The following is a 13,572-nucleotide window of genomic DNA, read 5'->3' as shown; positions in this document are numbered from 1 at the left end:
TATTTCAAATGAAATTATGATTTTTAATTGTGTATCTATCTAAGTTTTCTTTATAAAAAAACTAATACATGAAAATTTAACCCCAAAGGCAATTTTTTAATCAAATATATTTTACACTATATATAGTGGTTCCATAGTTCTTTGGTATTACCCCCTTAAACATTGAAATCTAAATGAACAAACAAATCTGAAATTAGGAAAACAAAATTAGTCAAATAAAGAAATATATATAAAAAAATTATAAATAATACTAATCATAAATCCGTAATATAAAATATGCAGGTTTAAATATTTATAACAAGAAAAAACTTTAAGAAAATCACTGAAACAAAAACCAAATGAACTTACAAAAGCAAAAGGAAAAAAACCAAAACTTGTCCTCAATATAGGAAATAATGTTAAAAATAATAAAATTAATATGAATAAATAAAAAAAAAATTATAAAAAATAATATTCCATATATATTTTTTTGATAACAAATAAAAATACTACAAGTATTTTTTTCGCAAAAAAAATATAAAATTAAATAAAAATTTCTTTTCACAATTTAAACAACAATTTCTAATAACAACTTTGCTAAAACATATAAGAAAATAAAATAATTTTTTTATAATTAATTTTGTCCAAAACAAAGCTATTTTCATATATATAAAATAAAACAAAAAAATAATAAAAAATGCAATTATTTTCTAGCATTGCAAATATTATTCAAAACAAAAAAATAAATAAATTGAAAATAACAACAACAACAAATTGCTAATACCAACAACAAAAAACAAAAATATAAAAAAAAATAATATTAATTAATAATAATAAATAAATAATTATTACACAAAACTTAGGCACGAACAAATAAAATTTAATAATAAATAAATAAAACAATTTTACTACAAGAAAGAACAAAAAAACAAAACAAAAAATCAACCAACAAATGAAACCTTATTATTATATAGAAAATAAATTGATATTTTGTTTGAACTATAACAAAAAAATTATCTTGAAATATTTAAAAAAAAACAAAATCCCTTAAATGAAATTTCAACTTCTGTAAAATAAATTTTAGTTTAATCTAATATAAAACCAACCAACTTAAATAAATATGTTTTAATTATTTAAATAGTTTTCTTGTTTTTTATTTATTGTAAAATTTAACAAGCAAATAGATTATAAATTATGATTTATTTATTCCTCATTTCTCTTCAATGCTTAACTAAAATTACTGAGATCCCTAAAATGCAAAAAATAAAAAAACCCAAACAAATAAAAAAAAAATGAGAAAAAAATACATTTATTCCAAATATGTTAAAAAATAATCTTTTTTCAAATAAATTGAATAAAAAACAACTTGTACAAAAATAAGACTATATCATTTATGTTTTTGGAAATGGGGTAAGTGTAAACTGTGCTAGAATGTATGGTCAAATATACGATTTCGAACTAAAGACTTCAACAGATTTCAGCCCTTTTACCAATAGGCTAGGATATCTTAACTCCTAACTAACTAAATATAAAGTTTATAGCCTACCTGTGACTATATTTCATAATACAGAGAGTTCGGCACGGAAGATCGCTGGTGGGAAACACAGTACTGATAAATGTGATCAATCATGAGAAAGCTTTTATTAAAAAATATAATAATAAACATTTCATTAATATCACAGCTATGTTTCTGCCTGCCACTATTTGCGCCCATTTTCCATTCGTCTTTTACTTTTTTGAAAAAAAACCAGTAAGGAAAGTAGTAAAGTCGGACGGGGCCGACTCTAGGATACCCTTCACCACTATGGGTACATTAAACAGGACTATTAACATGAAATTGGATGAAATAAAATATGTGATATTTATCTAAATGTGAATCTACCTAGATTTGTCCATAAAGTGTGTAAATCGATAAAGTGTGTAATCGACGCTGGATTCAAAGTGATCAAACAACAAAATTGGATGAAATAAAAACGAAAACATGCAAATGAATAACTCCACCCCTATTATTATATAAAATATTTTTGTATTGAATTTGAATGAAATATATTGGTTGATTGAAAAAAAAAATAATTTAACAGAAGAAAATTGTCGAAATAAAAAAAATATATATTTCAAAGTTATATTAATATACAGGGTGACTCAAAATATATGTTTGTGAAATCAAATGTTGTAGGGAATCATAAACCTTAATTTTGAATGCCCTACATATATATATATATATATAGACAATTGAGGATTATACATTTATGATGTATATTTATACTCCTTTTTTGGGGTACCCTGTATATTTTTTGATTTTTTTTTAATCAGACAAAATATATTATTTCAAATGAAATTATGATTTTTAATTGTGTATCTATCTAAGTTTTCTTTATAAAAAAACTAATACATGAAAATTTAACCCCAAAGGAATTGGAACTTCAATTTTGAAAAAAATTCTTTTGTTTTGTTTCGAAAAAATTTTGAAAATATATTTCGACAATTTTTTAATCAAATATATTTTACACTATATATAGTGGTTCCATAGTTCTTTGGTATTACCCCCTTAAACATTGAAATCTAAATGAACAAACAAATCTGAAATTAGGAAAACAAAATTAGTCAAATAAAGAAATATATATAAAAAAATTATAAATAATACTAATCATAAATCCGTAATATAAAATATGCAGGTTTAAATATTTATAACAAGAAAAAACTTTAAGAAAATCACTGAAACAAAAACCAAATGAACTTACAAAAGCAAAAGGAAAAAAACCAAAACTTGTCCTCAATATAGGAAATAATGTTAAAAATAATAAAATTAATATGAATAAATAAAAAAAAAAATTATAAAAAATAATATTCCATATATATTTTTTTGATAACAAATAAAAATACTACAAGTATTTTTTTCGCAAAAAAAATATAAAATTAAATAAAAATTTCTTTTCACAATTTAAACAACAATTTCTAATAACAACTTTGCTAAAACATATAAGAAAATAAAATAATTTTTTTATAATTAATTTTGTCCAAAACAAAGCTATTTTCATATATATAAAATAAAACAAAAAAATAATAAAAAATGCAATTATTTTCTAGCATTGCAAATATTATTCAAAACAAAAAAATAAATAAAGTGAAAATAACAACAACAACAAATTGCTAATACCAACAACAAAAAACAAAAATATAAAAAAAAATAATATTAATTAATAATAATAAATAAATAATTATTACACAAAACTTAGGCACGAACAAATAAAATTTAATAATAAATAAATAAAACAATTTTACTACAAGAAAGAACAAAAAAACAAAACAAAAAATCAACCAACAAATGAAACCTTATTATTATATAGAAAATAAATTGATATTTTGTTTGAACTATAACAAAAAAATTATCTTGAAATATTTAAAAAAAAACAAAATCCCTTAAATGAAATTTCAACTTCTGTAAAATAAATTTTAGTTTAATCTAATATAAAACCAACCAACTTAAATAAATATGTTTTAATTATTTAAATAGTTTTCTTGTTTTTTATTTATTGTAAAATTTAACAAGCAAATAGATTATAAATTATGATTTATTTATTCCTCATTTCTCTTCAATGCTTAACTAAAATTACTGAGATCCCTAAAATGCAAAAAATAAAAAAACCCAAACAAATAAAAAAAAAAATGAGAAAAAAATACATTTATTCCAAATATGTTAAAAAATAATCTTTTTTCAAATAAATTGAATAAAAAACAACTTGTACAAAAATAAGACTATATCATTTATGTTTTTGGAAATGGGGTAAGTGTAAACTGTGCTAGAATGTATGGTCAAATATACGATTTCGAACTAAAGACTTCAACAGATTTCAGCCCTTTTACCAATAGGCTAGGATATCTTAACTCCTAACTAACTAAATATAAAGTTTATAGCCTACCTGTGACTATATTGGAGCTATATCTAAATCTGGACCGATTTTCACGAAACAAGGCAGACATCACTCTAGGCTCAATTCAGTACGTTATGCCAAATTTCGTGCAAATCGAAAGATATATAGCGACTTTGGTGAACCATTTACATGAAATCGGACGAAACTATATGTGGGAGCTATATAGAAATATGGACCGATTTTATCGAAACTTGGCAGACATCACTCTAGGCTCAATTCAGTACGTTCTGCAAAATTTCGGGCAAATCGAAAGATATATATGGATGTTGGTGCACAATATATATAAATATATATATATATATCTAAATCTGGACTGATTTTCACGAGCTTGGCAGACATATTCTAGGCCAATTCAGTTACGTTATACCAAATTTCGTGCAAATCGAAAGATATATATGGATTTTGGTCACAATTTACATGAAATCGGACGAAACATATATGGTATATCTAAATCTGGACCGATTTAAAACCAACTTCTTCAGGTTATTCTATTATATAGATTTTAAATCAGAAATCGAAAATATATATGGGAGCTATATCTAAATCTGGACCGATTTTCAGGAAACATCATTATAGACTTAATTCATTACGCTATGCCAAATTTCGCACCAATCGACTGATATAGGGGTAAATGGTACACCATTTACATTAAATCGGACGAATGTATATATGGGAGCTATATCTAAATCTGAACCGATTTTCAGGAAACTTAACACACATAATGCTGGAGCTAATTCATTACGCTACGCCAAATTTTTTTGCCTGTTACAAATCGAAAGATTTATAAGGACTTTAAAGGTACACCATTTACATTAAATCGGATTTTTAAAGAAAAAATATATGGGAGCTATATCTAAATCTGGACCCACCATGATTTCAGGAAACTTAACACACATCATTCTAGACCTAATTCATTACGCTGTGCCAAATTTCCGGCAAATCGAAAGATAAATAGAGACTTTGGTACACCATATACATTAAAACGGACGAAAATATATATGGGAGCTATATCTAAATCTGGACCGATTTTTAGAAAACTTAACACACATCATTCTAGACCTAATTCATTACGCTATGCCAAATTTCGTGCAAATCGAAAGATATATAGGGATTTTGGTATACCATTTACATAAAATCGGACGAAAATAGATATGGGGGCTATATCTAAATCTGGACCGATTTTCAGGAAACTTAACACACATCATTCTTGAGCTAATTCAGTACGCTGTGCCAAATTTCGCAATTTCGTGCAAATCGAAAGATATCACCAAAGTTCGTGCAAATCAAATGATTTTCAGGGACTTCGGTGCACCATTTACATAAAATCCAGCGAAACTATATACAGGAACTATATCTAAATCTGAACCGATTTTCACCAAGCTTAGAACACATTATTTTAGACCTAATTCAGTAGGCTATACCAAATTTCGTGCAAATCGAAAGTTATATAGGGACTTTGGTACACCATTTACATTAAATCGGACGAAACTATATATGGGAGCTATATCTAAATCTGAACCGATTTTCTCCAATTTTAATAGGGTTCGTCCTTAGGCCAAATAAGTGACATATGCCAAATTTCATCCAGATCGGATAATAAATGCGACCTGTACTTTGTTCACAAAAATACATGGACGGACGGACAAACGGACATGCATAAATCGACTCAGAAATGATTCTATGCATATTCTCAAAAGGAACCATGGATCTATCTAGATTATTTTTGCCTGTTGCAAACATATGCACAAAGACATAATACCCTGTACCACAGTGTGGTGAAGGGTATAAAAATGCATTTCTCTCAATACATCCTCCACTCATTGTTCGGCTCTGTTTATACCCTTCATTACACTGTGGCACAGGGTATTAAGGCTTTGTGCATATGTTTGTAACACGCAAAAGGAATCGACTTAGACCCATGGTTCCTTTCGAGAATATGAATATAATCATATTCTGAGTCGATTTGTCCGTCTGTCAGTCCATGTATTTTTGTGAACGAAGTACAGGTCGCATTTATGATCCGATTTCAATGAAATTTGGCACATGTCACTTACTTGCCCAAAGAACGAACCCTATCGGTTCAGATTTATATATAGCTCCCATACATAATTTCGTCCGATTTTATGTAAATGCTGCACCAAACTCCCAATATTGGTCCGATTGAGACAAAATTTTTGCACAGAATACTGAATTAGGTCCAAATTTAAGTTCGCAAAGTTTTGTTGAAATCGGATCGGATCGGAGATTTAGATATAGATATTTAGGAGATTTAGATTTAGATATATCTCCCATGTATAGTTTCATCCGATTTTAAGTAAATTGTACACCATGCTGTCAATATTGCTCCGATTGAGACAACATTTTGCACAGACTACTGACTTAGGTCCAGATTGATGTATGCAAAGTTTTGTTGAAATCGGTTCAGATTTAGATATAGCTCCCATATATAGTTTCGTCTGATTTTATGAAATTGAAGCACCAGGAGCCAAATTTAGGCAGATTGACACAAAATTTTGCACCTCGTACTAAATTAGGTCCAAATTGATGTATGCGAAGTTTTGTTGGAATCGGTTTAGATTTAGATATAGCTCACATATATAGTTTGCTCCGATTGTATGTAAATGGTACACCATACTGTCAATGTTTGCCCAATTGAGTCAAAATTCTTCATAGCGTCCTGAAATTACTGCAGGTTGACATCCGTCAAGTTTTGTTGAAATAGGTTTAGATATAGACATAGCTCCCATCTATATTTTCGTCCTATTTTATGTCCGATTTTCGTCCGATTTTATGTAATTATTCACGAAATTTAATTTGAAATCGGTTCAGATTAAAGTACAACTCTCATATATTCTTTAGTCCCATTTTACGTAAATGGTGCACAACTGCTCATGAGCTGCAGGCACTCCGGCTGGGCTTGTACCTTGAACATGCCAAAACTGACCATAACGAAAAGATGTCAGCAATTCTTAAAATGCCGAATTGTGGAATTGCTGTCATATGGGGGCTACACCAAAACGGGAACCCATATTGATAATTTTTGAATGCCCAATAAGAGTCCAAAATAGATACTTATAGCCAATTCTGATGAAAAAGATGTGAATACCGAATATTGGAGGTTATCAAACCTTGATTCAATATTAATAATTTTTAGTAAGCAGGTTGTTTAAACATTGAGAACCCTAAATACCAAATTACAGTCAATTCCGTTAAATAAAAAGTCCTCAAAATACCGAATATTGGGGTACGGTTATATGGGTGCTATACAAATTGCTACACCAAACATCCTAGAAGTACCTAGCAATGCCTGTGCAAAATATCAGAGCTCTATCTTAATTATTACGATCTCGATAGTGACTTCAACAGACAGACGGGCAGGGCTTAATCGACATTGAATCAGATTCTGATTCAGAATATATATTCTTTATGGCGTCTTCGATGGCTATTTCGAAAAACGTTGCAAACGGAATGGCAAACCTACTAAAATTACTGAAAATTGGTAATGCGCCAATGTTTAACCGATTGATACGAAATTTTGCAGATCATACCCTATTGAACGTATACTAAGTTTAGTTGAATCGGTTCAGATTCAAATATATCTCTTCGTTTGAATTAATGCAAGTTGTGAACTAAATACCTGATGTTTATTCCATTGCGTCGAAATTTGCCATAGCTTACCAAATTAAGTGTAGAACTAATTTTGAATGAGTTGAGGTGAATAAGAATTATTTTAAATGATTTTATTCCGATAGTAATATTAGTTGTGTTTAGGTAGTTTACATTCAACTAATGGCCTATACCAATTTAAAATGAGCATTCCTACAAACAAAATTAAAAAAAAAATATTTAATTTTTTAAAAAGTCTATTCAATTTCAAATTGCTTACCTCATTTGTCGCATAAAATTAATTTTCTTACGCGACTCGGATAAATTTACAAATTGATCATCCATAAATTTAAATTTAGATGTTTGTCGCATTCCGAACTCACTGGGTGGTTTACGATTAAACAATGGATCTGGTATAATTGACTCATCTTTGGTTTTTGGTTTGCATGGATATGATGGAAAGGGTGGCGCATAATCCCGACGATATGATGTGGTCAGTGGTAATATTTGCGGTTCATTGAAACGCATCAAATTAAAACGGAAACTATTAGTGGTGGTTAATAAAAAATTAATTCAATGTGGCCTCATTGCATTCTCCATACTTACTCATTCATAGGATACGATTGAAAATTTAATTGTTTACGACCAATAATTTTTGACTTTGCAGAATTTTTTTGCTCCGCTTCTAACATTTCGTGGGTTGTAGTTTTCAACGTAAGTGGTTTAGATTCAGTGTAGAACCAGTCTCCTTCTTTTCGACATTTAGACATATTTTGAATTTGTAATTTATGAATTTGAAAAATATGTTTAGTATTGAATGTTTTTACAATTTGACAATATATTCAACTACTTCCTTGTACTTTTTACAGTATGTTTTGATCCCACATCGTATAGATCTGTGTATCGGTCATTTAATAGTGTGTAATAGACTCTTTAAAAAATATATATTCTGATAATGAATATATCTACATTATGATAAAAAAGTGAATTACGTTCGACTGGACCGATGAGATGCATATTCAAAATGCCCAATATCGGCCGGGAAATTTTGAAAATTTCCACATGCATTCCTTCTAGTTCTATGGAAATTATTATTTCAAATTCCATAGCCCGCATATAGCGGTACCGTCTCATATTCGGTATTTTACAGGTTATATCTGAATTTTACTATCGAAATTGATGTATTTTGCGGGATCATGGGATCTTGAAGTGAGAACATTTGTTTTTGAAGAACATTATCAAAAAACGTCCGCCAGATTAACACTATTTTGAGTTCGTCCACGCTCAGTATGGTATGCTCTGCAAAATTTTGTATCAATGGGACAATCATTGGAACATTAGTGAAGTATTGAATCTGTACCAATTTTCAGTATTTTCAGTAGGTTTCGTCGTTGGCTCAATTAAATAAGCTGTGCCACATTGGATACATTTTATAAAATACTAGCATATGTCCGCTACTTTGTTAGCGAATGTGGAAAGTGTTTAAAACCCAATACCGAACATTATTAAAATTTTAGAACTATTTAGTACATATGTTCCCTTATAGTATGTATTTCAAAAACTACCTCCATATCTCAACCCTACACACCAATTCTGTCTGCAACATAAATCTAGCTCTATACTAAATATGGTATCATTTATTACCCTATGTACTCTTGTAATACCTATTTCGAAAAAAATTTCCCAATTTGAAATATAGGTTCACCCAAATCCAAATTTAGTACAAGTTAGTACACATTAATATAAATTTCCATAGCTACCTACTTTTTCAATCATTAGTACGAATTTTCAAAACTTCCCACAACTCTAAACATAATTCCAAATTTTTATGTGATTTTTGTTGACCTTTAATCTTTAAGTTTTCCTTAGACTTTCATTTTGTTCGGCTCGAGATAGTTTTTAATAAAACAAATTTTGCTATATTTAGTGTGTTTTTTATTTTGTTTCCGATATTTCGATCGTCTTCGATGATAGATAATACATTAAGGATATTAAACGAATTTAATAACCAATTGCGATTCACTATGGAATGTGAGTCAAATAATAAACGTCCTTATCTGGGTGCAGAATTGCACAGAAAAGATGGTACAATTATATTAGATTGGTACCAAAAACCCAAAAATCCAGAACCAAAAATTTACAAGAGGTCGTCATATATTCAAGGTTCATCAGAAAGATTTTCAAACTCAAATTTGTATGACAAAGAAAAATACCAATTAGCATTAAAAAGCAGCAATACCAACAACAACTTTTTTAGGCAGACAAAGACAAAATCGAAAGATATATAGGGATTTTGGTATACCATTTACATAAAATCGGACGAAAATAGATATGGGGGCTATATCTAAATCTGGACCGATTTTCAGGAAACTTAACACACATCATTCTTGAGCTAATTCAGTACGCTGTGCCAAATTTCGTGCAAATCGAAAGATATCATCGAATTAATTAGGGGGCTTTGGTGCAGCATTTATATAAAATGGGACGAAAATATATATGGGAACTATATGTAAATCTGAACCGATTTTCACGAAACTTTGCACACATAAGGTTTTACGAGTAGAATACTGTTTGTGAATAAAATAATACAATTATTATTTGTTATATATATATATATATAAACTTTTTTGTTAAATTTTCAATTTAAGATAAAACAACTCCCTGATGATGATCGTCGAAGACGATCGAAATATCGGAAACAAAATAAAAAACACACCAAATAAAGCAAAATTTGTCTTATTATCTATCGGTTCACCTAAATCCAATATGTATAAAATTTAGTAGAGTAACTTCGGGTAATGTGGACTATGCGTCTAATGTCTCAATCTCAACGCCGCCTTGATAAATGTTTTCCTAATTAGTGAAAACAAACATCAAACTTGGTTTTTAATTAATAATTGCAATTTTGAAAATGTAGTAGTAACAAGTGAAAAGGAGGTAAGTTCGGCCGGGCCGAACTTTGGATACCCTCCACCATAGATATACTGACAGGTACTAGAAATGAAAATATAGGGAACATACCAAAAAGTGGACCTATACCGACATTTCTAAAAACGGATTGTGTAAACCATAATACAAATTTCTGAATTTTTTAATGGATAATTATACTTTTAGCCTTATGGCTAATGAGGGTGTATACACTTTAACACGGTGAAAATGTGCCTAATCGAAATATTGGTTCTAGACCCCATGTTTCTTTACACCAAATCCGTTTCAGAAAATTTAGATTTCATCCAAACTTTGCCATCTTATTTCTTCCAAACTAAGTTCAAATTCGAAGATGGGGGACATTGGTCCACTCCTACTGGAACCTCCACACAAGAAAGATTTTCAAACTCAAATTTGTATGACAAAGAAAAATACCAATTAGCATTAAAAAGCAGCAATACCAACAACAACTTTTTTAGGCAGACAAAGCCAAAAATTCCAACGGACAATAAATCGGGTGTAGTATACCAAATTGGATGTAATGGAGACGAGTCCAACGTATGCCAAAAGGTATATGTTGGTACTACAAAAACGAAGCTGAAAACTAGACTTAGTGCTCACAAATCCGACCAAAAAGCAAAAAACAAACCTTTGGAGCATTAAACAGCACTTGCAGCACATTGCACTTTAAGTGGACATACACGAAATTTCAAATACGTGAAGATATTGACACAAGAACGAAATTATAAGAGAAGATATATGATGGAAATACTACACATAATTAATGTTTCCGCTAAAAAGAGAATGAATTTTAAAACAGATACGGAGAACTGTGCCCAAATATACCGAAATGTAATAGAAAAACATCAATATAGAAATAAAATTTAGTTAGATGACTCTTGTGAAGAAATGAAGGTGTTACGAGTAGAATACTGTTTGTGAATAAAATAATACAATTATTATTTGTTATATATATATATATATATATAAATTTGTTAAATTTTCAATTTAAGATAAAACAACTCCCTGATGATGATCGTCGAAGACGATCGAAATATCGGAAACAAAATAAAAAAACACACCAAATAAAGCAAAATTTGTTTTATTATCTATCGGTTCACCTATATCCAATATGTATAAAATTTAGTAGAGTAACTTCGGGTAATGTGGACTATGCGTCTAATGTCTCAATCTCAACGCCGCCTTGATAAATGTTTTCCTAATTAGTGAAAACAAACATCAAACTTGTTTTTTAATAAATAATTGCAATTTTGAAAATGTAGTAGTAACAAGTGAAAAGGAGGTAAGTTCGGCCGGGCCGAACTTTGGATACCCTCCACCATAGACATACTGACAGGTACTAGAAATGAAAATATATAGAACATACCAAAAAGTGGACCTATACCGACATTTCTAAAAACGGATTGTGTAAACCATAATACAAATTTCTGAATTTTTTAATGGATAATTATACTTTCAGCCTTATGGCTAATGAGGGTGTATACACTTTAACACGGTGAAAATGTGCCTAATCGAAATATTGGTTCTAGACCCCATGTTTCTTTACACCAAATCCGTTTCAGAAAATTTAGATTTCATCCAAACTTTGCCATCTTATTATTTCTTCCAAACTAAGTTCAAATTCGAAGATGGGGGACATCGGTCCACTCCTTCTGGAACCTCCACACAAGGGCTAGGTCTAATTGCGGCTATAGTTCATTATCGAACCTTACGTTCCAGTTTTTTATCTCTCTATCCTCCGCAGGTGAAATGATTACAACAGAGTCTTAGAACAAAACTCAAAACGCGGAACAAATCAGATAACTATTTTAATATAAAGAAGGGTGTTATATGGGGACTATCCCAAAAAGGGGGCGAATATTAATAATTTTTGGTGGGGAGATTTGTTACCATATACGACTACAAAATACCAAATTACAGCAAATTCGGTTGAAAAACACGCTCAAGAACCCCAAAATACCGAAAATTGGGGGTACCCTTATATGGGGGCTATCCAAAAAAAAAATGGACCTATATTCATAATTTTTTGTGGAGAGATTTGGTACCTATTAAGAACTCAGAATACTAAATTACAGCTGTTTCGGCAGAAAAATGCGATCATACTGAAAATTAGGAGGTACCGTTATATGGGGGCTACCAGAAGAAGTGGATCTATATTTATAATTTTGTGTGGAAATATTTAGTACCCAATAATAATCCTATGTAGCGAATTTAATCGAATTCGAATTCGCGCTCAAGAACCCCAAAATATATGGGAGCTATGCCTAAACGTGGACCGATGAAGCCCATCTTCGCACTTCACTTGCCTGCAGACAAAAGACGACTCTATGCAAATTTTTGGTGATCTATCTCAATTCGTTTAGACGCTAGAGTGATTACAACAGACAGACAGACGGACATGGTTATATCGCCATACACTGATCAAGAATATATATACTTTGTAGGGTCGGAAATGATTATTTTGATAGGCTACAAACGAAAAAAATGTATATACCCCCCATACTATGGTTCGACAATGGTCGAACGGTTTTGCAAAATAGTCGGACACTTTATTTTTATTTTATTTAATATACGTTTAGCTCTAATTACAATCGGTGATTTTTAATTTTTATTTGTTTTTGATGCGATAATTATTTTTAAATAAAAATATTTAATAATGTGGACCACTATAAAAGTTGGGACCTTTTCATGAGGACGAGTTCGAAATATGGCCACATTTAATATGTGAGGAGGTATTCTATCCTCTGAAAAATCGATATGCGAAATTTCAGGTGCTTCGGTTGGATAATAAAACAAGGACCTTCGAAATACCGCAAATGGGACGATATCCTTAAATGAGGGCTATTCGAAAACATGAACCCATATATTTTTGCATTCATTGTTACGCAAGAGTGCAATAAATTGAAATTTGTCACATCCAATCCACAACCTACCTTTAACTTACTGATCCTCATTACCCACACATACTGGTCCACATTACCCGCCAAGTCATTTTTATACGCAGTTTAGACTTTTTTGAAATATGATGCAATAACAATTTTATAGACAAATATATAAAATGTTTGACCTGGAATATATTTAGACAACAAATCTACTATATTGTGAA

At 29.9% G+C, this 13,572-nt stretch overlaps 1 protein-coding gene across 1 annotated transcript; it reads right to left on the bottom strand.

Moving 5' to 3' along the window:
* Window positions 1-7,797: 7,797 nt before the first annotated feature.
* LOC133333983 (uncharacterized) lies at window positions 7,798-8,287 on the bottom strand (the record flags this gene model as incomplete). The annotated part of the gene is made up of 2 exons (XM_061542290.1): window positions 8,124-8,287; window positions 7,798-8,061 (listed from the first exon to the last, which is right to left on the bottom strand). Coding segments are annotated over exons 1-2 (428 nt in total), but the record flags the coding sequence as incomplete, so codon positions are not given.
* Between the last annotated feature and the right edge of the window lie 5,285 nt (window positions 8,288-13,572).

This window comes from Musca vetustissima, unplaced genomic scaffold (assembly GCF_032173495.1).
Source record: "Musca vetustissima isolate MV318-11 ecotype Yass unplaced genomic scaffold, APGP_CSIRO_Mvet_v1 utg38706, whole genome shotgun sequence".
NCBI classification, from domain to species: Eukaryota; Metazoa; Arthropoda; class Insecta; order Diptera; family Muscidae; genus Musca; species Musca vetustissima.
The sequence above is the reverse complement of the archived record's forward strand: the minus strand, read 5'-3'. Positions and strand labels throughout refer to the sequence as shown.